A 27,135-nucleotide genomic window follows, 5' to 3' on the forward strand; every position below is an offset into this window, starting at 1 on the left:
TTGTTTATGTGTTATCCGCCAGACCCATACTAAGCCTTGATCTTTGTTCCATGTTTCCTGGTTTTGATCCTGTTTTGTCCTCACAATAAAACATAGACTTTGGTCCTAGTGTCTTAAACATACACTATATGTTGTGGACACCTGACAAATGCTGTAGCATTACAATTTCCTTTACTGGAACTAAGTGTTATGACCCCTGAGATGAGGGGACTCAAACGCAGAACACAGACACAGGAATTCATGGTTGAGTGGGTTTTATTTAAGGGTATCTTGAAGAGGGGGTGTGTAGGAGAAGAGTGTGGGAAAAGTGCAGTTGAGTGCTGGAATCAAACCCAGGTTGGCAGCATTGGGTGCTTTGTCAGCATGCCACAAGTGAGGGGGGAGTAAGGCAGATTCTGAAGTAGAGAGTGAGTGGGTGGCAAACCAGGAACAGTGAGCCCACTGGAGGGCCTGGGAATGTACTCAGTCAGGGACGAACAAGCGGCCAGGAGGCCTGCTACCGGAGTTGTGTTGGGTGCATTGAGTTCTCAGTCCACAGAGTCAATCTCCCATGTGTTTCCCCCACCACACAGACTGGAGGGAGGATGGTGTCGGGACCCAAAGCATCTTCTTCTGGAGTGAACTGGCAGGAGAGGGCATTGGGCTTAGCATTCTTAGGGCAGGGGCAGTAGGTGATAGTGAAGTTAAACCACCCAAAAAAACAGGGCCCAGCAAGCTTGGCAAGAGTTGAGGCATTTGGCGTTCTGCTCAGACCCCTCAAGCCAGTGTCCCCATTCTTCCAGGGCTAATGTCACAGTAAGCAACTCATGATTCCCCAGATTGTAGTTACTTTCCCTGGGGGAGAGGCGATGGGAAAGGAAGGTGCATGGGTGAAGTTTCTAGTCGGGAACTGAACGCTGGCAGAACACCACACCCACACTTGAATTGGAGGCATCCACCTCCACAAAGAATTTCCATGAGGGATTAGGTTGGATGAGCACAGGGGCAAAGGTAAACAGTGAATGCAACGTCTGCCTCAAGGGTCCATACGAAGGAAGTGGAGGTGGAGGTGAGCCTAGTGAGGGGTGCCACTACCCGGCTGTAGTCCCCGATAAAGCAGTGGTAAAAGTTGGTGAACCGTAGCAAAATGCTGGAGCTGTGGGGACACAGAGTTCACTTTTCTCTGCTTTAATAAACAGGCAGTTCTCTAGGAATTGCTGTAGGACTTGACAAACATGGCAGATATGCTTCATAGGAGTTCTGGAGAAAATCAGGACATCTTCAAGGTACACAAAGACAAAGCAGTTCAGGAAGTCCCAGATTATGTCACTGACCAGGGCTAGAAACACCACTAGTGGGGCTGAATGGCATGACCAAGTATTCAAAGAGAACTGAGCCCGGCCCAGCTGCATGGGTTCTTCTCCAGGCAATGCGAGCTCCATTAAGACATGGTTTGCCAATGTCGGAGTGGAAGAACTTTAGCGGCCTGCACAGAGCCCTGACCTCAACCCCACTGAACACCTTTGGGGTGAACTGTAACACCGACAGCACCTCAGACCTCCTCCTGACATCAGTGCCTGACCTCACTAATGCTCTTGTGGCTGAATGGGCAAATCCACACAGCCATGTTCCAAAATCTAGTGGAAAGCCCTCCTAGAAGAGTGGAGGTTATTATAACAGCAAAAGAAAGACTAAATCTGGAATTGGATATTCAAAAAGCACATACAGGTGGGATAGCCAGGTGTCCACAAACATTTGGCCATATAGTGTATCTAACTTGCATAACAAACTTGCATTTATACAAACCCAATACCAAAAAAGTTGGGACGCTGTATAAAATGTCAATAAATGTAAATAAAAACAGAATGCAATGATTTGCAAATCTCATAAACCCATATGTTACTCACAATAGAACATAGAAAACATATCAAATGTTTAAACTGAATAAATGTACAAAGTGTTACTAAACAGAAACAGCTGGAGGAACATTTTGCAACTAATTAGGTTAATTGGCAACAGGTCAGTAACATGATTGGGTATAAAAATAATATTTTAGAGAGGCAGAGTCTCTCAGAAGTAAAGATGGGATGGAATCTGGATGGAAGCATATGTTGCTCTAAAACTTGTAGATACCTTCCACCACCTTTCCAGATATGCAAGCTGCCCATTCCATAGGCACTAATGCACCCCTATACCATCAGAGATGCAGGCTTTTGAACTGAGCATTTGAACTTAGTCCTTGTCCTTGGTTTCCAAAAAGAATTTCAAATCTCGATTCGTCTGATCACAGAACAGTTTTTCACTTTGCCTCAGTCCATTTTAAATGAGCTTTGGCCCAGAGAAGACAGCAGCATTTCTGGATCATGCTCACATATGGCTTCTTCTTTGCATGATAGAGCTTTAACCAGCATTTGTGGATGGCACGTGAACTGTGTTCACAGACAATGAGTTCAGAAGGTGTTTCTGAGCCCATGCAGTGATTTCCATTACAGAATCATACCTGTTTTTAATGCAGTGCTGCCTGAGGGCCGGAAGATCACGGGAATGCAATATTGACTTTCAACCTTGTCCCTTGCACACAGATATTTCTCCAGATTCTCTGAATCTTTTGATGATATTATGTGCTGTAGATAATGAGATATTCATAGTCTTTGCAATTTTATGTTGAGGAACATTTTGAAATTGCTCTAAAAAAAATTGTAGACACAGTTTTTCGCAATTTGTTGCCCTGTCCCAACTTGACATGTTGCGGCCATTGAATTCAAACCTTTTTTTTTTTCTTAAAATGGTATATTTACTCACTTTAAATATGTTTTCTATGTTCTACTGTGAATAACATATGGGTTTATGAGATTTGCAAATCATTGCATTCTGTTTTTATTTACATTTATTTATATTTCACAGAACATCCCAACTTTTTTGGAATTCAGTTGATTGAAATAATGTGAGTAGTCTAGTGGAATGCCTGTACAAAACTCAAAGATCTGATTATTTTCTTTTTAATCCTGAAAACAAAAATGCTGGGTTCTTGTGGGGTCATGCCAGTATGGTCCAATAGCACAAGTTACACTGCTAATGAATTTCAAATTCACTGTTGCGTGCAGGTAATAATAGTGCAGCATCTGTTCAGTGTCACACCCCATCTTATAAAGCACCTGTTCCTTCCATGAAACCTTGTAATAATACACACAGTGAGAATTGTCGCTGTGAATGAATACAGAATACAGAATAGTTTTCTGCCATTAAAAAAAAAAAAAAAAAAAAATGGTAAGCCTTAAAAATCCTGGCCCATTTCTAATAACCTAGTTTTGCACTGTGCCCTCCACTAATATTGGCACCCTTGGTAAATATGAACAAAGAAGGCTGTGAAAATTTTTTTATCTTTGTCTTTATTGTGTAAACTTTTGATAAAAAAAATTCACAACAATACTCTGTTCTCTTGGATATCAATCAATTGCAAACAAAACACAGGTTTATGCAAAAAAAAAATCTTTGTTAAATATAGGTGTGCAACAATTATTGGCACTCTTTTAGTCAATAATTTGTGTTACCTCCCTTTGCCAAGATAACAGCTCTGAGTTTTCTCCTATAATGCCTGATGAGGTTGGAGAATACATGGCAAGGGATCTAAGACCATTCCTCCATACAGAATCTCTCCAGATCCTTCAAATTTCGAGGTCCATACTGGTGAACTCTCCTCTTCAGTTCACCCCACAGGTTTTCTATGGGTTTCAAGTCAGGGGACTGGGATGGCCATGGCAGGATCTTGATTTTGTGGTCAGTAAGCCATTTTTGTGTTGATTCTGATGTATGTTTTGGATCATTGTCCTGCTGGAAGATCCAACCACGGCTCATTTTAAGCTTTCTAGGTAGAGGCAGTCAGATTTTCATTTAACATCTGTTGATATTTGAGTACATGAAGCCATGTATCCTAACATATTGTCCAGGTCCTATGGCAGAAAAACAGCCAAAAACAAGAGCCACCACCATATTTAACTGTGGGCATGAGATACTTTTCTATATGGCTACCTCTCTGTGTGCCAAAACCACGTCTGGAGTTTATTGCCAAAAAGCTCTATTATGGTTTCATCTGACCATAGAGCCCGATCCCAATTGAAGTTCCAGTTGTTTCTGGTAAACTGAAGATGCTTGAGTTTGTTTTTGGATGAGAGTAGAGGCTTTTTTCTTGAAACCCTTCCAAACAACTTGTGGTGATGTAGGCGACTTTGGATTGTAGTTGTTGAGACTTTCTGACCCCAAGATGCAACTACCTTCTGCTGTGAACCTTGGGGATTTTTTGGCCACTCAAACCATCCTCTTCAAATTGCACTGAGACAATATAAACACGCATCCAATTCCAGGTCGATTCATAACATTTACAGTTGACTGGAACTTAATAACTTAATAACTTAATTATTGCCCTGATGGTGGAAATGAGCATTTTCAATGCTTATATATTCTTATGGCCACTTCCCATTTTGTGAAGCTCAACAACCTTTTGCTGCACATCACAGCTATATTCCTTGGTTTTACCCATTGTTATGAATGACTAAAGGAATTTGGCCTATGTGTTACCTCATTTTTATACCCCTGAGCAACAGGAAGTCATGGTTGAACAATTTCCTTTTCCTAGTCACCCAGGTGTACAATTTTTTTAAAAAATATGAATGGGAATATACTTAAAATATATTTTTCTCATATGAATTCATAGAGGTGCCAATAATTGTTGCACACCTATATTTAACAAATATTTTTTTGGATAAACCTGTGTTTTGTTTGCAATTGTTTGATATCCATGAGAGCAGAGTATTTTTGTGAATTTTGTGAACAAAAGATCAAAAGATTAAACAATAAAGACAATTTTTCACAGCCTTCTTTGCTCATATTTACCAAGGGTGCCCATGTTAGTGGAGGACACTGTACACTATGTCACCCCACTTCAACTTACAAGTAAATACCTTGATCATGCCTTGCTTTGATCAGGCCTAAAGGAAACTATAGAGTTTTAAGGATCCTTGTTATTCCAAGAGGAACCGTTTCTTCAAACTACACACAAAGTTAAAACATATCTGAAAGTAATCACTTAGACTCTGGGAATGTTTACTCTTGGTGGATAAATAGAAAATTGTTAGAATTATTTACTTAAATACTAGTTGCTGTGCTATTTACGCACACTTTTTTTTATCACTTCTCTCTGGGAATCTAATAAATCTATTATTGCATTCCCCATGGCCCTTCTCCTGAGAGAAAAATCTAATACCAGTACTATGGGAGAAATGTGATCTGCTTTATACGGCACAGATCTGTATCTGCATGTTTGCTCTTGAACTTCATTCACCTTGCTTTTTCAAACATCAAAACCAGTTAATTAATGGTCTACTTTATAGTTATTCTTGGTCTTACCAAGAATTTATTTCAAACCATGTTTAACATTATGCATAGGACATCACCACACAATAGTAACATCTCATTAACAAGGTGTCTTTGCACTCTCAAAGCTCAGTAAGTATTGCTAAAATTTTTATTGTTTAATGCCAGCTGAAACTGTGGTGCAAAAATATTGTGCAGTGAAATTGTGTTTGGAATAAAGATGAACCTAAAACCTGCTTTAAAGCAACCTAAATAGCATAACTGTGCTCTTTTACAAAAAGAGTTTTACAGCTGTGACACATGTGAAAAAGCCTTCCTTCTCTGAAATTACATTAGACAAGATCACTCTCATGTTTTCTTATATTGGCATTCTTGTGTCATGAGCACACATCAACTTTCTTTACTGAAAAGAGAAAAGTTTTCTTAGTCACTGTATGTTATGATTTCAGAGGCGTACGTCATTATACATGCTAGTTTCAACACCAGGCTTTTGTGTTTTGACAAGAGCATCACTCCACTTACTACCATCTACTGCATTCTTCATGGTCAATGTCAGTTTATGTGTAGTGAGGCAGGCTAGAACAGGTACTCTTAATAACACCCTTTAGCCACATGGTCACTTAAGCACATGAAAAACTGTGGGCAGGTATTTAAAGAAAATGTGTGCTTGCATAAGGAAATGTACCTCAAACCTCTGCTGCACTGTACTGTATTTATCATGTGGAATAAACACATACTGTATTTATCTTTCTGTCATGTATCTGATCAGCCACGCACTTAGGCAAAAGAAAGATTTACTTTGTGCACACACAGAACCAAGTATTGTCATCAACTTTTTGCTCATGACAAATAAAGCTGCTTCACTCTTAACTGCATGACATTGGTTCAGTGCCACATTAGATCAACATATCAACATAACTGAATGGTTTAAGATAAATGTTGCTCACTGCTACTACTACTACTACTACTACTACTACTAATAATAATAATAATAATACTAAATAATGTATATGAAACCTATTGTTGTTTTGTGAATTTATAAACCACACCTTCTTTTGCTTTTTATAATAACATTACAGGTCCAGTAAGACTTGATGAATGTGTGATCAGAGAGCAATGCCATTGGCAAACCATTAATCTTGCCTCTAACTTTTGCAACACAGCATCTTATTAAGGAGCAAAAAAACATACAAGAATAATGCAGCATAGCTATGTAAGAGCAATGATAGATGATAACAGCAGTGTTAAAAAAATTTCAGCATAACACAAATTGTAGTGCGATACATGATACACTGCAAATTCCTTTGGGTGGCATGATGATGTTAGTGCCTCACAATGGTTTGTTCATGAGAAAGGTCAGAGGAGAACAGCTATACTAGTTTGAGCTGACAGGAAGTCTACAGTAACTCAACTAGCTACATTTTGTAAGCAGAAAAGTATCTCAGAATACACAACATGTGAAACCATAAAGCAGATGGGCTACAACAACAGAAGATTGGGTTCCACTCCTGGCAGCCAAGAACTAGAATCTGAGGTTACAGTGGGCACAGACTTTTCGAAACTGGACAGAAACTCTAGTTGTGTGATAGGCAGATGGTAGGGTCAGAATTTCACATCAACAGCCTTTGTACCGGCTAGAAGGAGCAATGTACAGAAGGAGAAAATTTACAGTGTGTAGACAAATCAAGAACACAAATCAGAATCTACTTCATAACACATTTACCGAACATGAATGGTTTAATACACAATGGGGTCTAAATATCAGAGAGCACATTGAAATTCTGGATTTTATTTATTTTATTTATTTATTTATTTTCATTTTAAAGTTGGAAATAAACAGAAAGTATTAGAATTTTGAAATTTAAAACAAAGAAAGTGAAAGGAAAGTTCAATATCTTGACTAATATTCAAGATTCTTCACTATTTATAGGTCCCGATTTAAATCTAAGTGAATTTGTGATATTGACCATGTTAAATGCTTTGTACCAAAGGTTAGATTTTCCTCACGCCTAATCTCATTTATTGAAGCATGTGTTCATAAGACACTGTGATGGGTTTGATCTAAAAACTTGTGGAGTCCATGCCAGCTTGAGTGTACACGGTCATTAAAGTAAAAAGGGGACACACCAAATGCAGTTATAAGAAACTGTGATATTTATGCAAATATTCCAAAGGGTTTAGATTTCACTCAAGTTGTTGTCAATAATATAATTTGTAATGAAAATTGTTGTATTATATTAGAAAATAATGCAAAAAAAGACCCATGTATGGGTGTGATGGTCAGGAGTGCACAAATGTTTTGGCCATATAGTGTATTTGAATAGGCAGTGAGTGTGATCTCCAACAAAAGGCTGTGCAGAACATGAACAGCTACAAAATACATGTGGCTAAATCTAGTGCCATTAATAGAGGTTACACACATACATACAGTAAATATAAGGCTTTAAGTACAGTATGGTTTCATTAACGTTTATTGTTTAAACTCATTTATACAAAAAACTACAAGCCCTAATTTCATGATCATAACCCAAGCACAAAAATAAGGCATAATAGTGTAACTTTGGCATGTATGGGTGTGGCAGAATTATTCTCTGGGTTAATCATGACCAACACTGCACTGGGAATCCTGGCAAAGATACAGTAACTGTAAAAAAAAGAAAACAGGGTTGAGGTATAATGAATACATTACCAAGAGGTGTGGTTACACATGCTGCAATGATACACAATTCTATCAGGTCCTGACATTGTCTTTAAAATCCGAATGTGCACTGATGGTGCACTTGGCAGAGATAATTTAGTCTCTGACAAAACTTTGTCAAAAAATTGTTTTCTTCTGTGCACATAATGTGGACACAACATTCATATTGGCAAATTGCTTGTCTCTGTGATATAGCTGCAATAAATCTGAAATTTCATTCATTTTTGGTTACTGTTTTATCCTGGTCAGGGTTCTGAGAGACCTGGAGGCTATCCCAGAAACACTGGACTTCACCCACCCACTACACCAGTCCATCACAGATGAGTGTGTATTCCATCAACTGTCTGATTTGCATTTAGAAGCCACAGTTAAATTTGTACTATAACAAAACTGAGCTTGAAGTCAACATTAGTAAAAATGTTTGCCTCCAGTAGGTTTGAAAATACTACTGCTGCTGCAGATTTCTAATCGTACACCCCTCTCTACCTTGCTAGGCTGCTCTATTCAACTGGTTTCAAAATTCAAACCCTACATTAGTACTATGTTTAGAATACTATACAAGCTTTTCTCTGGGCAAAAAAATAATGAAAAAAAGCACATGGGTAAGCTCAAGGATATTTTGAAATCCCATATCCCTGAGCCACGTCTGGGCGGCTGTGGATCAGGTGGTAGAGCGGGTTGTCCACTAATCATAGGGTTGGCGGTTCGATTCCCGGCCCGCATGACTCCACATACCAAAGTGTCCTTGGGCAAGACACTGAACCCCAAGTTGCTCCCGATGGCAAGTTAGCGTCTTGCATGGCAGCTCTGCTACCGTGAGTGTGTGTGTGTGTGAATGGGTGAATGAGACGCAGTGTAAAGCGCTTTGAATAAAAGCGCTATATAAGTGCACCATTTACAAGTAATAATTCTAAATGTTGATTATACATATTGAATATACTTTGGATAACAGCGCTATATAAGTGCAGATCATTTACCACATTTACCATGCCTTCATGTGAATGTGCTATTAAAAACAATGAAACATTGACTGCTCCCCTATGTTGGGGAGAAAAGAAATGGAAAACTGGAAACACCTTAAATCTAGACCAAATCTAAAACAAAATGCATTCACCTAGCACACCACACCCCTAGAGTTGCCAGATATGTCAGTAAGCTGACATATGTTTGAGAGCTAGTTATTTACATAGTTTTGATTAATAGCTTTCCAAGGATAGAATCGAGATAGATAGTCATTTTGCCATATATGACAAACTTTTACTTGGCAGCCTACAGAGCTGCACTGCAGGAGTTATCATTTTATGATAAATGATCTTTCTTAACAAACAATAGTACTAGTTATTACAGATTGTGTTATCTATTAAATATCTATTTACTTGAAATTAAAAGAGAAATGCATTAATGCAATAAGGATTTTGTAGGTGGTATATTCTAAGTATGAGTAAAATTGCACATGTGACTACATCTGAAACATTGCCCATCCCAATTTTTTTGTTGTTGCCATTTTTAGGGAATTTACAATTGTACTCCTTAGTAAATCGCAACTAAGGTTACATTTGAACAACATTCATTTCATGGTACATGGTATATATAAAATAAAATAAATAAATAATAATTTGGCAGTAAGGGATGGGCCCATTGTTACCGTGATCTAGACTTTTGCAGGGAGCCCCTAGTGGTCTGCAAGTTATGACTGCAAGAGAGGTGTTATGGGGTAATGTGGGTAAGGAGGTCCAAAGTAGGCTGACAGGTTCAGAAACAGCCCTGAGTATATCAATACCCACTAACTTTGCTTTGCTTTATTACATTCCAATGTATTGTTTTTCAAACAATACATCTCCATATATTTCACTCACATAAAATGTTGTTCTATAGGATGGAATAATATAGTCAGGGTATGATTTAGAGTTACACCTCATTGACAGGTTCAGTGGAAGACTGAGTTGGTCTTTGTTTTTGGTGCTGACTTAAATTTTTAAATGCATGGATGTTTCACCAACTAATAAAAGTAGAAAAGCAGCACTTGTATCTAACACAGACTGAGCTACAAATTTCCATGATGACAAATAATAAAATACAAAGATATTAACTTATCTGTTACTTATCTATCACTTAACACAGACTCCAAAACCTAAATAGAGAATGTAGCATTTTGCTACTAATTGTAATATTGGAGACTTGACTTGGCTTTTTGGCTCAATGTGCTGGAGGTTGATTTCACTCAAAAGCGCAATCAATAAATCAGAATTTGTGAGACAGTTCAATGAATCCAAAAACACTGATGAGCCACAGAGAAAACCAGAACAAAAGGTAAATACAAAGAGTGTAGTCAGAATTCAAGGCCAGGGCCATACACAGGAAATAGCAAGTAAGATACAACAGCTCAGAATTTATGCAATATGAATATCAGCAAGATCTCATAACATGACTTTGAATGAAGGAATCTTGAAATAGTCCATGAGCAGGAAACTAGCAAACAGGAAGTGTGTGTAGCAGTTGAAAATTTATGGGAAGGGCACCTGGCATGGAGGTGCCATGACGTGAGTATGTACCACACATATATTTGGTCAGCCACTAGATTACATTAAAAACACTGAACTACACATTGCAGAATGCTGTTCACAATTGATTGCATCTGGTTGTTTTGTCACTTTTAACAGAAAACTCAAATGACTGGCCAGATAAATTGTTTTAAAAGAAAAAAGGAGCAGGGGGTCAATCAAAAAAAAAAATGAAAGAAAGAAAAGGGAAAATACGAAAATTAACTATTGATGTTGCCCAGTTAAAAGCCATGGAATAACTAGCAGCTTTATGGGATAAAAAGAGCCTTTAGTGTCTAATGTGCTTTTTGTACATAATTTATTCCATATAAAATGGCTGGATAACTTTGATGTGATTTCTCAGATTCATCAGTTATTATCAGTTTTAATCCTGAGGATCCTCTGCTCTACACATTTTAGTGTTTTATGTGTGTTAAATATGTGTTTAGTGTGTTAAATGACTTGAGTTTAAACAGGTAATACAGTGTAGAACACATTGCAAGGAGAGTTGCTGCCCTCCTGTGGCTCCAGCACACAAAGAACTGAGCATCTTGTGAAGTATACATACAAGTGGGGTCCAAAAGTCTGAGACTACTGAAAATGCTTCTATTTTGCATTCTTTTCAAATTTAATACAAGTTTCATTACAAATTATATTATTGACAACAACTTGAGTGAAAAGTAGACTCTTAAATATTTACATGAATTTCTTAGTAGATGGTATGTCCCCTTTTTACTTTAATGACTGTATGCACTCGAGCTGGCATGGACTCCACAAGTTTGTGCAAAACCTCATGATCCATTTTAGATAAAATTCACTGGAGTGCTGTCTGAACACATGCTTCAATAGAAGAGATATATTGTACAACTTAGACATAGATATTAAATATTCAAGATACTGAAAAGGTACTTTCTTAGTTTTAATTTTATTTCTCAAAACCTTCTGTTTATTTCCAGTTTTAAATGGTAAAAAATCCCAGAGTTTGGACCCCACTGTGAGTGTACACACACACACACACACACACACACACACACATTAATATTGCCACCCTGTCATATCACATCAAACCAGTGACTACAATTCCCATCCTGCACTATGGCCTACAAACATCGCCGTCATGGACCGCAATTCCCAGAACACAGATTCATTCTAATCACGCACACCTGCATCTCACAGCACAATCACAAACACAGTTTAAAAGGACTTTCAATGCATTCGTGCTTTGTGAAGTATTTACTCATTTGCCGTTTGTCTCTGTCATTTACCAAGGCTTGATTTTGTGTCTGTTTATTCTGGAGTTTTGATTTTGCTTAAGACAGAGAGTTAGTAGATGTCAAAAAGTAACTAAACTTTATTGAAACAATAAAGTGAGACAGTCTGCAGAAAGTCTAAATTATGCAAACACACACAGCCCTTTTGATACCTTTCTCCACAGCGAACTCATCTTAGGCAGGGTTTTACCTTTTCTCATTAAAAACAGACCAATCTTCTTCGCCACAATTAATTAATCATGTATATATGTTATCTTAAATTTGTGGAGCATGTCAGTTAGTTGTTTTTCTTGAAAAGGTTTTATGGGGGGAGGGGGGTCCCACTCCAGCTGGGAGAGGTACTCCTGTCAAGAGATCTAAGGTTTTTACATATTTGAAACGTCTTCTACTTGAACTTTAATTTGAAAGTAGGAGGGGTCGCTATTTTAATTGACAAAAGGTTACAGTTTTCGTCCACTAACGTTATCGCTGATGCGAATGGTGGATATATTATAGTTGCTGGTACTCTAATGCAAAGGCAGGTATTGTATACGTTCCTAACTTAGATTATTTATTTATTTATTTATATAAATGGCATCCCTTTATTGTATACTTTATGGAGTTACAGACACTTCCCACTTAAATTTTTGTGCCTGTTCTTGGGTTTTATAATATGTATATAACCAGCGACAGTTATTGAGTAGCCATGATGAGCCGGGGGGGGGGGGGGGGGTTGCTACTTTTAATTTTGTTTTCCTTTGTTTTTTTGTTTTTTTTCTCTTCTTTTTCTCAATGAAATATTTGGGAAAGGGAAGGGAGGAGAGAAGAGCAAAGGTAAATTAATCACATGTAAATGAATCACATGAATATGAATCACATGAAAATGAATCACATGTAAATGTATCACATGTAAATGAATCATATGAAAATTAATAAATAAATTGAAACGAAAAGGTTTTATGAGGACACGGTTTCTTTTTTTACAAAAAGGTTTCACTCAGACAGAGTCCTGACTTTGACCAACACTCCCTTCTTATGTCTCAATGAGCTTCTGTCTGTTTCTATCTATTGTCCTAGCTGATATCTACCTCCCTTCCTCAGGCCCTAGCCTAATTTCTAACTCCTTAATTGGTATCTGGCCTCAAGTTTATTTACTTACAAAAGTGAATGTCTAATGCCAATTTATTGCTGTGCAGAAAAGTGCTGGCTGATACAGAAGAACAATTATTGTACAGTAAGACACAGAATTCATCTAACTCAATACACACTTAGACTATAACTTGATCAAACATTGTTCTGTGGATTTAAATTATGTTTCTAAATATTGATTATACATACATATTATGCTTGTTAACTAATATTGATTATTTGATTATGCTTAAGTAATAAAGCATAGGGGGCGGCTGTGGCTCAGGAGGTACAGCAGGTTGTCCACTAATCATAGGCTTGGCGGTTCGATTCCCGGCCCACGTGACTCCACATGCCGAAGTGTCCTTGGGCAATACACTAAACGCCAAGTTGCTCCTAATGGCAAGTTAACGCCTTGCATGGCAGCTCTGCTACCATTGGTGTGTGAGTGTATGTGTGAATGGGTGAATGAGACGCAGTGTAAAGCGCTTTGAATAAAAGCGCTATATAAGTGCACCATTTACAAGTAATAATTCTAAATGTTGATTATACATATTGAATATACTTCATTAACAAATCCAAATGTTAGTTACACATATTGATTACACTTCATAAATATTTTCTATAACATTTACAACTTCTTCTCTTTACCTTGCCCTGTTTGTGCTGTTTGCCTGATCGCCTGACCTCTGCCTGCTCATGATTATTGTCTTCTGCCTTATCCTTGGGACGTGTTGTTGTTTGATTAAACTGCCAAACTTGCTTCCGTCTCAGCCTCCATTACGTGGCACACCCTTCGTAAATATGAGCAAATATGGCTGTGAAAAATTGTCTTTATTGTTTATGCTTTTGATATTTTGTTAAAAATATTCACAAAAAAATTCTCTGCTCTCATGGATATTAAATAATTGCGAACAAAACACAGGTTTATCCAAAAAAATTATAATCTTTGTTAAATATTTGTGCTACAATTATTGGCACCCCTATGAATTCATATGAGGACATTTTTTGAAGTATATTCCCATTGATATTTTACAATTTTTTAGTACACCTGGGTGACTAGGAACAGGAAATTGTTCAACAATGACTTCCTGTTTCACAGGGGTATAAATATGAGGCCAAATTCCTTAAGTCATTCATAACAATGGGTAAGACCAAGGAATATAGCTGTGATGTGTGGCAAAAGGATATTGCACTTAAAAAAAAAAAAAATGGAAGTGGCTATAAGAAAACAGCACAAACATTGAAAATGCCCATTTCCACCTTCAGGGCAATAATTAAGAAGTTCCAGTCAACTGGAAATGTTATGAATCAACCTGGAAGAGGACGCGTGTCTATATTGTCTCAATGCACTGTGAAGAGGATGGTTTGAGTGTTCAAAAAATCTCCAATGATCACAGCTGGAGAATTGCAGAAGTTAGTTGCATCTTGGGGTCAGAAAGTCTCCAAAACTACGATCCGGAGTCACCTACATCACCACAAGTTGTTTGGAAGGGCTTCAAGAAAAAAACTCAAGCGTCTTTAGTTTGCCAGACACTACTGGAAATTCAAATGGGATCGAGTTCTATGGTCAGATGAAACCGAAATAGAGCTTTTTGACAATAATCACCAGAGGTGGTTTTGGCCCCCACAGAGAAGTAGCCATATGGAAAAGTACCTCATGTCCACGGTTAAATATGATGGTGGCTCTTTAATGTTTTGGGGCTGTTTTTCTGCCAGAGGACCTGGACATTTTGTTAGGATACATGGCATCATGGGCTCTATCAAATATCAACAGATATTAAATGAAAACTTGACTGCCTCTGCCAGAAAGCTTCAAATGGGCCATGGTTGGATCTTCCAGCAGGACAATGATCCAACACATACATCAGAATCAACACAAAAATGGTTTACTGACCACAAAATCAAGGTCCTGCCATAGCCATCCCATACCATACAGATAGCAGTTAGAAGTTTGATAACAAACTTCTAGCATTCCACTGAAGTATGAATAAAACCATTAAGATCCGCCACATGCTGCCTGTGTATTTATTATCTGAACCTTTAATTTCTCATTTACTTGTTCCACCATTACTCCTTCTGCATCCAAATATTTTCTACCTGCACTTAGGATTATTGTGATTCTTTCTGTACAGCTTTGCGCTGAGCAATTGACTACTTCTGCTATAAATGCAATGAACAATATCTTGTCAGTCAACATTGTATTTTCACTTATTCTTTGGCTGCTTACATGTTCATGCACTGTAGAGGATTTTTCCACCTGATCTGCTTTCCTTGTACTTGTCTTTGCATTTTTCTCTACACGCTTTAAAGCTTCCATGTAGGTTATTCTGACACTCTTACATTTTGCACTTTCACCGAGTTCCTTTCTAACCTTACAATCCCCATAACCCGCACTGTGGCTTTCTCCACAATTGCAACATTTTGGGTTAACTCCATGCCCACACCTTCTGTACTCATGCTCTCCTCCACACCTAGCACATCGTTGTTTTCCATTACAAACTGCAGCTATATGACCAAACTTCTGACATTTGAAGTATCTTATTGGTGGTGGTACATACGGTCGTATCACGTAACTTAAATATCCCAGATACACTTTCTCAGGCATCTAAATGAATCATTACAGAAAGGCTTTCCATTTTTGGTTCATTTTTGACATATTTCAATCTCCTCACATCCATCACTGCTGTCCCTGATAGATTCCGGTTGACTGACTTAACTGAAACATCAGTTGAAATCCCTGTTATTACTCCTTTCAGCCAGTTCTTCTCTTCCATTACCATACAAGATACTTAAATTCGTAGCAGAGTCTTTAGGCCTACTGCTGCTTTTTGCTGCTTCTTGTCATTACAAAACAACAGTAGTCTGCCATCTCTCATCCCTTTGTCACTTTCAATTTTGCCGACCACTTCTTTCAGTTTTGGGTTTAGCACACTAGCTGATTCCTCCTCTTCTGTCTTTTACCCTGTTGTCTGTCTCTTTCTCTTTCATTATCTGATCCGAATGATTGATTCCTCATTTTCTTTCTTTTATCATTTTCCACTCAAGTCCAATTACTATTTGCTGTACTTTCTAATTCCGGATCACTTCCTGAATCCACGCAACTTCCTTCCATCTCCGCCTCATTCACACCCCAGTGTTGCCAGACGCCAGCATGTGCCAACAACCAGGCATCGTGTAGCCAGTGAACTGCTGAAAAGAACGATATCTTGCATCATGGGTGTGTTTCAACAATTCAACTTAAAAGTCCCTGCATAAAGCTCGGTAACCAATGGCACAAGAGTGCGTAAAAATGCACAAAGGTTTCAATTATGAATATACATATGAAAATACATATAAATCTACATTTTGTAGATTGCTGGATATGTGATATGATAATTATAAGAAAAATCAAGAGTAGCAGTGTTTTTATCCTTGTTATGTGTACAGGGTTACCAAGGGGTTTTGGAGTCTCCAAAAGGTTTTGGTAGAAAACGAGTGGACATACCCTTAGAAAAACATGTGTAAAACATTCATTTTATTTGGCATTGTTATCACATTTGAACTTGGACAAGGAAAGGCTTCATGCTGTGGTCCAATTGTGTTTACAGCTAATAGCTCCCAGCTGTGGGCATGCGTAGGACTCTGTATGAAATAAATAAATAAATAAATAAATAAATAAAAACGAGGCGGAAAAAAACCCCGAAACACTGTTTCAGTGTATTCAAACTTCTATTACTCAATACCAGTAGCACTTACAGTGATTACAGTAAAGACTGGGCTAAAATTCCACCACAGTGCTGTGAAAGACTGATCTCCAGTTATAGGAAGTGTTTGGTTGCAGTTATTTTAAGTTTACACCCATGAAGTTTCAGTAAAATTAGCCTAAAATGCCTATCCAAGGCATACCCAAATTAAAACTAAAGCTGTTTTTGAACCATTTGGAGTACATGCATGGTTTTGGTCTCTTTTGAAAGATGACACTCTGAGGTTTTGTGCCCAGAAGATGCTCTTTTTTATACCCAATCATGTTACTGACCTGTTGCCAATTATCCTAATTAGTTGCAAAATGTTCCTCCAGCTGTTTCTTTTTAGTAACACTTACTTTTCCAGCTGTCCCCCGTCACTTACTTACCGTCAGTTAAGTTAAAATTCAAAATTACCTTATTTTTTTCTTAAAATGGTACATTTCCCCAGTTTAAACATTTGATAAGTTTTCTATGTTCTATTGTGAATAACATATGGGTTTATGAGATTTGCAAATTATTGCATTCTGTCTGTATTTACATATACATATAAATGTATATGTGTGTGTGTGTGTGTGTATATATATATATACAAATATATATATATACAAATATACAAGTATATAAAGTGGCTTTATTATTTATTAACTAAACGTGTGCAGGATAATACGCAGTGCAGTGCAATGCAGCACTGACCAGTACACAGTTCTTGTGTGGAATAAGGTGCAAAGAGATATTACAATAGAATAATAAATGTAACTGTAAACATAACATACTAATTAGCAGCAAAAGTGCAAGTGGTCAATAGAGTGTTATTGAGATTTAGCAGCAATTTAAGAAAGAAATTCTCACCATTGGCAGAAAGTAGAGATGCTGCTCGGCTCTACACACACACACACACACAACCTCAATTCTAAAAAAGTTGGGACGCTGTGTAGAATGTAAATAAATGTAAATAAAAACAGAATGCAATGATTTGCAAATCTCATAAACCCATATGTTATTCACAGTAGAACATAGAAAACGTATGAAATGTTTAAACTGAGGAAATGTACTATTTTAAGAAAAAAAAATAAGGCAATTTTGAGTTTCATAGCCGCAACACATCTCAAAAAATTTGTGCCCAGGGCAAAAAAAGGCTGGAAAAGTGTATATATAAAGGTTGATGCCAAGATACTTAATGTTAAAAGTGGAAAGTGGAATTGTTAATAGTTCAGTTGCTTGGTCCCAGTGATTTCCTTTAAGTGGTAAGACTGTAGATTTTGCAAAATTAATGGGATATTTTGACAGTTCTGATAATTCATTTCTTTATGTTTTTCTGAGTGATTTATGTGGGTCTTTCAAATGTACTATATCATCTGCACAAAGACTAATTTTGCACATTGTATTGTTTATTTTAATACCTGTAACACTGTAATATTATTAGTTGACTGTTCCAGCTTCAGTGAAAGTTTAACACTCTGCCACCTAACCACATCTTTCATGTTGACCATGACACCAATACTCTGACACTTCACTCAGGCACGTGGTCACCTCCCCACACAAGAGCACTCAAACTGCTTTTGTGGTTTGTAGTCTTCACCTTATTTTGAATTTTAAGATGATGTGTGCTTTAGAAATACAGTATTTGAGCAAATCTATACATCCCAACCAGTAATAGATGGAAACTCAAAGAATGAAATGATACAAACGTTTTTAAGTAAACACTTTATTAATGGTAGCAAAAACAGCACCTTTTGGTACTCTGTGTACTTTCCTTTTGCATCAGACAGCATACATTGGGGAAGACATTTTCTAAAGAGCAGGTGCATAACATGGATCTGCCACAAACATGATTGCCTTCAACACAAATACGAACCCTTCATAATCAAACCTGACTACTGTCACAGGGCAATGAGTACAGTCACAGGAGTAGCTCATGTTGGTGGCAGATTTAGCATTCTCCAGCTCATAAGAAGAGAACATGTTGTGCAAGACAGTACAGCTTGTGTGAGCAGACTGAGAATATTTGTTTTAGTGCACTATGCAGAAACAAGCCTAAGGCACAATGTGAGGTGATATTGTTTGGTCCCTTGCAACCCTTTGGTCAGAGTTAAGGATTTATTGATTTACAGCCTGCTTTATAGTTGTATCCTTCTGCAACTAATTACTTCAGACAACTGTTACATGTTTAGAGGAAGGATGAGGAAGGGAAAAAACGAGACAAAGTTAAAGGGCAGAAGTGGAAAGTGCACTCTCCATTCAATCTTGGACAATTTCAGAAGACTCGGACACGACTCTGCCATCCTTGGTTTCAATCATCTTGATGACGATGTTCTTCTTGCTCTGGGTAGAGCTGCTGTCGCCAAAGCCACCACCATAACCAGCGGAATAACCGCTAGAGTAACCACTAGAGTAGCTGCTGTAGGCACTGCCAGCACTCTCCATAGGGAAGGGGGTGTAGCCCGCTATAGGGATGCAAACAAACAAACAAATAAATAAATGAAAATGTACAGTATATCATATATCAGGTTTATTCTAATAAAATGATGAAGATTTAAAACTTACAGCTTTGTTTTGAGATGTTGATTGACTTGATTCCACTGGAAAGTCTGTTGGTAAATCAAGAAAAATGGTTATTTTCTTTTAACTAGTACCATATTAGGTCAAAAACAGGAAAACTTGCTTGGAAATTACTTTATAATGAACTCACCTGTCCTCCTCTCCTTCCAGGAGTTTCCTGTAGGTGGCAATCTCAATGTCCAGGGCCAGTTTGACATTCATCAGGTCCTGATACTCTCTGATCTGGCGTGCCATGTCTTGCTTGGCTCTCTGCAGTGCATCCTCCAGATCCCTGACACGAGCCTTTGCATCCCTCACTGCCAATTCTCCACGCTCCTCAGCCTCGGCTATCTGATTCTCCAGGTTAGCACGCTAAAGGGCAAAAGTCAAGACACTATGAGTAATAATCCTTAAGTGAACCATTTTTTTTTCATTTGCTAGCACTTTAACTTTTCTTTGTTAAGCATGTCAATGGACATCTAGAACATGTTACAGTTTGATTGTTGAAATCTTACCTGTCCCTTCACAGCATCAATCTCAGACTGCAGTCTCTGGATCATGCGGTTGAGATCAGCAATCTCTGCCTTGGTTGATCGGAGATCTTCTCCATACCGGCTGGCAGATGTCTGAATTTCTTCATACTAAGGCAGAAAAGAATGATAAAATTGTTGAGATTGGTTCTATGAATGGCCTATTTAGCCTATGCAGAATTATGTAGTCAAGATCATGTAAATCAATCTGTATACAGAAATATACCATACCTTAGACTTGTACCATGTTTCAGCCTCAGCACGGCTGCGGTTGGCAATGTCCTCATACTGAGCACGGACCTCACCCACAATGGCATCCATGTCCAGGTTCCTGCTGTTGTCCATCTCCACCACCACTGAGGTGTCCTTGATCTGAGACTGAAGCTCACGGATCTCCTACAAAGCAGATAATGTATGATATAATGAGTGATTATTCCATAAAACATCAAATAAAAAAATAAATAAATAAAACATGCAGGTTTACCTCATCATAGATCTGCCTTAGGAAGTTGATCTCATCTGTAAGGCTCTCCAGCTTGGCTTCCAGCTCGACCTTATTCATATAGGCCTCATCCACATCCTGGAAAACACAACAATTTAAATTTAAATGTAATATTAGTGTTATAAGCTCAATCATACCTGTGTGTCGTAACTGTAAAAAAAAAGAAAAACCCAAATGCATTTATCAGTTTATGTACAGAAGCCATCTGCACTAACCTTTTTGATGAGGACAAAGTCGTTCTCAGCCTCTGTGCGCTTGTTGATCTCATCTTCATACCTGAAGAAATGTCATATTATAAATATGTCAGAAGGCACTCCAAGATCCATTTTTTTATTGTATTGTTTGCAACACATATTGAATAGAACTAAACGACACTATTATTTCCTAAGAACAATAACATGTGTGTACACTAGAGGGAAGCAGTGTTGTATTGGATCTCATGCCTCAAGTCTCAAGTCAACATTCTGTATATAATGTCTCCATGTAGAAAGTTTATGAACCTATCAGTTTTGCTTTTAGTTGCTGGAGAGGTGGGAGGTCAGTTTTGCTCAGTTGCCTTGGCATAATGGTTGACATCAGTGTAATTTATGACATGTAGTAATGTTGCCTAAATTAATGTATGTTTGCATATCATGAGGAGTGGAGACTGCATTTTCTTTCGTTTTGCAAGGTCTATGTTGGACACATGGTTTTGAAATCTATGGAGACCTATTTATACTGGAACACTTAAGTGTACCACAAAAGCATGCGTTTACAAAACTTGGGCACCGTCCATTCACTATAATCCAATAGTGGAAAGAGTCCAGCAAAGGTAACATGTGGAATAAAACCAAATACTAACTTATTCTTGAAGTCCTCGACGAGGCCTTGCATGTTGTGCAGGTCAGCCTCTAGCTTTATCTTGTCATTGCCCAGACTGTCAAGCTGTCTTCGGAGGTTGGTAATGTAGGCCTCGAACATGGCGTCAATGTTGGAACGGGTGGTAGTCTGCTCCTGGAGTATGCTCCATTTGGTCTCCAGCATCTTGTTCTGCTGCTCCAAGAAGCGTACCTGAGTGGGGAAAAGGAGAAAGGAGTTATTGTTTTAGTCTGAGCACAAATCAATGCCATATTCGACACTTCAAAGGGCGCTGTGCCCAGACCACAGTTACAGTCAGTAAATGAATGGAGCTGTGGTTTCTGGGCCAAACCGACATTTAATGCACCAAGAAACAACCAAATGCCAAGAGGCACCATGTGAGCATCACGGGAACCTTGTTGGCCCAGTGTTGTATGGAATGAGTTACTGTTTGCAGGATAGCGGTGTTTTTTTCCAAGGAAACTGTGACACACATTCTAATTGAAAACCAAGAGGAGGGAGTGGGTGAATTCACAAACGCTATACCCACCTCCCCGTTTTTCCTGTCTGTGTTTTTTTATTAGGTTTTTTTTGGGGGGGGGGGGGGGTGTTAAAGGAACAAAGAAAAAATTACGATGTAAAACTGGACCACTGCATTAAGAAAGAGATTTTAGTATGAGATATGCCTGATTCTTTCACAGGAGTGTGTGAATGTGTAAGTAGTGATTCATTGATGTGAAAATTATGTTTTCATTTATGCTAAACTACAACACTATTTGTCTTCACTGACACTACATTAAAATGTTGGTGTAATACCAAACAGATTGTAGCTATAAGATAAGGAAAACCAGAAACATTTCTAGGTCGTAATGTTATGTATAATCAAAAGCAAATTATTTCTCGTCATCAGTGCCTCTAGAGGGCTTGTTATGTAATGTGTTCATGTGTTTGCAAGAACATGACACCACCTCTCCTGATTAAATATTAACACTGTAGAGCAGGTCCCGTAGGTTCAGGCGACAATAGTCTTTTGTCTGATGGCACAAAAGTTCTCAGCTGAAGATGTAAAGTAAGTTGTAACATCATTACTATGACAAAACATTTCACAGTACCAAGACAATATTAAAAATACTGGTGTAACAAAGGGTATTTTAGATACAAAGTTTCAAAATTTCTTTGACTTTGGGCGTGAGCTTTGAGCTACACCCTCACGGCAGTCTGCTGCAAAGGTAAACCCATTTTATTCTGACCAGTGACACACCCAATTCCCCTCCCAACCACACAGTTCTTCTCTGTGGCAAGGAAGTTATTACAAACATCAAAGTGGGAAACAGCTACTTTTTGCAATATCTTTTTCACAGGATACACTACACTTATTGTGAATCAGTCATTTTTTGTAATGTGTTTGTCAGAATACATTATTTGTAGTATGAATTAGTTACTTTTTCAAGGCCCCCCCCCCAACGAACCAAATTATTCTTAGTGGGCATCACTTTTTGAAGTATATCCACAGTACAAATTACTCTCTATTTACCGTTTTTTTCCCCATTCCTAACAGACTTCATCAGTTACATCATTCAGTTAATTTCTTGCTATTTGTTCTCAGTCATGACTATCTGGTAGTCACTAGTATGTCAGAATGGTATATGCCTTATTTCACATTTTCTTGAGAGAAAAAGACACAGATATATTGAAATGCTGCAGTCACCCACCTTATCTATGAAGGAAGCAAAGCGGTTGTTGAGGGTCTTGATCTGGTCTTTCTCCTGTGTGCGGACAGTCTGGATGTTAGGGTCGATCTCCAGGTTCAGAGGGGCCAGGAGGCTCTTGTTGAATGTCACTGCTGTGATGGGTGCCACAGCCCCACCACCCATTCCCATACCGAGACCCATGCCACCTCCATAGGCTGCGGAGCTACTGATGTAGCTCCCACTTCCCAAGCCACTCCTGGTTCCTCCATAGGAGCTGCGTGCTGTGTAACTCTGTCTGCCCAGGCTGGGGCCTGAGTAGGAGAGACTGCTGAAGCTGCGTGGTGCAGCCACGGAGGAAGAGGACTTCACAGAGTAGGATGTTTTCCTTGTTACTGACATTGTACCTGCAGATCTTCTGCCCTGAAGCGGCTGAGAGTAAGAGAGTGAGAATAAGAAAAGAACACGGCAAGGGGGAAGCGCGTCTGCTGTGATGGAGAAACCCTAGCAGATGAGGCAGAACAGCCAACTATGCCCTCTTAGTATAGAAGCACAGGGCTGGGGAGGAGCTAAAGGATAGTTCTGATTGGCTAGTGGACTTAGGTGTCAAGTAGAGAGTGGGTGGGGCTGAAACTCAACACCCCTCTCCTTGCATTCTTCATTTAATCATTACCTGCGCCAAACCCACCCTCTTTACTATCCTTTTTTTTTTTTTTTTTTTGGCCAGTTTCTTAGATTAGTGTCTGTGACAAAAAGGCATTTTGAAAGGTAGTGACTCATATCAAATTACTTACCTGTTCAATATCATTCTTTAGAAGAATAAATGAAACATTTTAAACAAAAAAACAGCACCTTGAGCAAAGATATAAACAGAGGTATAAAGAAAGACAGCTATTGCACTCTTACTTATGATCAAGTAAATATAAATGCAATAGAAAATGATGGACAGGACACCCAACATCCTCTACCTGCTAGGCAATGCTGCATATTCTACAGCCCTAGGATATTCAAATAATCACCTCACATTGAAATGGCTTTAAAATCTTTTGCCTATTCAAATAAGGTATGAGATGTCTTTGCAAGCTTTTGCACAGACAACATGCCATATGAGTGTGTTGTGATAGGTGCCTTTGTTTTGGCATTACCTTCAGCACACCCTTTAACCCTTGTTTTCTTGTGGTGTTTTTTTTATACCCTTAGTAATGGAATCCTAAGACCTTTAAAAACGTGCCTTTGGGATTTATAATGAATTTATGGATTTATGCTTAGCCTGCTTCTAGGTTTAGACACATAAGAATTGTTTTCATGTATCACTTATATAGTTAGGCAAATAAGTAGTAATGAAGCAGGCACAGGTAGAATAAAATACTATGTGAAAATAATCACATAAAGAGACACATAATGTTGCCATGTAAAAATATTTCAACTAAAGCATAACACCATTGTTTGGTTTAGTTTTTCCTCTCATCAAATGTTAGTGCTACAGGAAATGTAGTTATCTTGAGGTCATGAGCCATTACTCATTTTGATGAAAAGTTCAATAGGGAATGGGGGAATGACTGTATGACTGAAGCAGTTGGGGAATCTTATCTATTAAGATATGATTTTTGTGTGTTTCTTAAATGAAATCACTCCACCTCTGCACTGATACTGCATTACTTGCATTGCTTGCAAAACCTGTTGTTTGATCAGCAGAATTCTGAGAGAATTGTTATGCAAATTAACACTACATGTAAAGACAATATAATCACAGCCTGAACGTAATGATAATGAGTCTTTATTGGTCACATATACATATGCACAGTGAAATTCTTTTCTTCGCATACCCCAGCATGTTGGGAAGCTGGGGTCAGAGCACAGTGTCAGCCATGATACAGCGCCCTTGGAGCAGAGAGCAGAGAGGGTTAAAGGCCTTTCTCAAGGGCCCAAAAGTGGCAGCTTGGCAGTGCTGGGAGTCGGCTTGAACCCCCGACCTTCCGATCAGTAACCCAGAGCCTTAACCACTAATTCTCTGCTCTAATGAACCAATTGCTGATACTAAAAACTCTTTATTTGACCTACACTGGGCCTTAATAACACATTAATAAGCCTTTCTTAAATATTTTATGAAGCAATTTTTTATAAAGGATTTATGTAAGGCCTAGGTCAAAACCTGTGAGATGACATAAAAGTTTGAAATGAAGTACACTGTTATGTATTTATACAGAATGGAAGAGAAAAGAAGAGAAAGAGAAAAGCGTGAAATGTTTTACAAACAGGTCAAATGTTTGAGAATGCAATCCCATCCTTCTTACAGAACTGAAGTGCTGGTGCTTCATTTGCATTCAAAAACATTACATTCTAAAACCTCACCTCTTTATGTAGCTCATATGCCAGCCAAATGAATGATTTGTAAAGCCCATAAACTTAAATGTTAGTCAAATTTCCATTTATGACACTACTACGTATGAAGCAATATGTGCACCATACACAGTACAACAATCTCAAAGTGTTATGAATGTGCTGTTAGTGACAACATACCAATAACTTTCAAGAAAAGGACAAAAGGGTCATTGTCTCTTCATGTAAAGTCCCATAAAACCTCTAATGTCACCTCATGAGTTTTGAGTTAAGCGCTCTACTTCTAAATTATACAGCATACTTAATACTATAAAAAAAAATATTTATTTTGTTTTATTTCCAAAGTCTTATCAAAACTATTATGATGATACAATTGCCTAAGCCTTTATCACAGTATGCAATATTATCACTATATATATATATATATATAATTTAAAAATACCACATTATTAAAAAAAATTCGTCAGTCAAAGCTGACAGGTTTGAAATGTTTTTCAACATTTTTTCAGGGAACCTTAGAAAACATAGTTGTTATACAGCCAAATGAAACACAAATGAAGTAATTATAATTAATTTCTTTTTCACAATAACAATACTGTGCCAGTTAAGTAACCTAATATTATTGTCTCATGCACTCATCACTTATTTTTCTACATTATGCCAGTTCCTGCTACCCAATCACACACTTACAACAGATGTATACACTGATTTCAGATGCTTTTAATGGATAAAACTGTAATGTTATTATAATTAAAACATACTTTATCTGCATTGCTATATTTTCTGTCCTAGTGAGTAATGTTGTTTTAATCAGACTGGTCTTTCCTTTGTTTCACTGCAGAATCCCGGCCTTTGTTTCAGAAACAGGAACCTGAAGAAATAAAAATATAGTTCTCTCATTTCTTGATCCAATTTGGACGTGAGCCAACCTTTCCTTAAATCATAGACAATGGCAACATCCACAAATGAATTCACTTGAAGAAACATGAAAGTTATGGAAGAATGGCTACGGTGTCCGCCACTAATATTGGCACCCTTGGTAAATATGAGTAAAGAAAGCTGTAAAAAATGGTCTTTATTGTTTAACCTTTTGATCTTTTGTTCAGGTCACAAAAATACTCAGCTCTCATTGATATCAAACAATTGCAAACACAACACAGGTTTATCAAAAAAAACTTTGTTAAATATAGATGTGCAACAATTATTGGCACCCCTATGAAGTCATATGAGAAAAATCTTTTTGAAGATTGACATTTTACATTTTTTAAGCACACCTGGGTGACTAGGAGCAGGAAATTGTTCAACCATGACTTCCTGTTTCACAGGGGTATAAATATGAGGTAGCACATAGGCCAAATTCCCTTAGTCATTCATAACAATGGGTAAAACCAAGGAATATATCTGTGATGTGCGGCAAAAGGTTGTTGAGCTTCACAAAATGGGAAATGGCTATAAGAAAATAGCACAAGCATTGAAAATGCCCATTTCCACCATCAGGGCAATAATTAAGAAGTTCCAGTCAACTGGAAATGTTATGAACCAACCTGGAATGTATCTATTTTGTCTCAACACACCGTGAAGAGGATGGTTAGAGTTGCCAAAAAATCTCCAAGGATCACAGCTGGAGAATTGCAGAAGTTAGTTGCATCTTGGGGTCAGAAAGTCACCAAAACTACGATCTGAAGTCTACATCACCACAAGTTGTTTGGAAGGGTTTCAAGAAAAAAAAAAGCCTCTAGTCTCATCAAAAAACAAACTCAAGCATCTTCAGTTTGCCAGACACTACTGGAACTTCAAATGGGATCGGGGTCTATGGTCAGATGAAAAAAAAATAGAGCTTTTTGGGGGAAAAAACACCAGAGGTGGTGTTTTTCTGCCAGAACACCTGGACATTTTGTTAGGATACATGGCATCATGGATTCCATCAAATATCAACAGATAATAAATTAAAACCTGACTGCCTCTGCCAGAAAGCTTAAAATGAGCCATGGTTGGATCTTCCAGCAG

The 27,135-nt window shown here is 38.0% G+C and overlaps 1 protein-coding gene across 1 annotated transcript; it reads right to left on the bottom strand.

Moving 5' to 3' along the window:
* Window positions 1-18,382: 18,382 nt before the first annotated feature.
* On the bottom strand, window positions 18,383-23,284 carry krt8 (keratin 8). Its single transcript, XM_053643824.1, has 9 exons — window positions 22,813-23,284; window positions 21,105-21,313; window positions 20,479-20,539; window positions 20,246-20,341; window positions 19,993-20,157; window positions 19,747-19,872; window positions 19,383-19,603; window positions 19,238-19,281; window positions 18,383-19,137 (listed from the first exon to the last, which is right to left on the bottom strand). The coding sequence occupies exons 1-9, from the start codon at window positions 23,188-23,190 to the stop codon at window positions 18,932-18,934; spliced, it is 1,506 nt and encodes a 501-aa protein (XP_053499799.1). The 5' UTR covers window positions 23,191-23,284; the 3' UTR covers window positions 18,383-18,931.
* Between the last annotated feature and the right edge of the window lie 3,851 nt (window positions 23,285-27,135).

This window comes from Ictalurus furcatus, chromosome 15 (assembly GCF_023375685.1).
Source record: "Ictalurus furcatus strain D&B chromosome 15, Billie_1.0, whole genome shotgun sequence".
In the NCBI taxonomy this organism is placed as follows: Eukaryota; Metazoa; Chordata; class Actinopteri; order Siluriformes; family Ictaluridae; genus Ictalurus; species Ictalurus furcatus.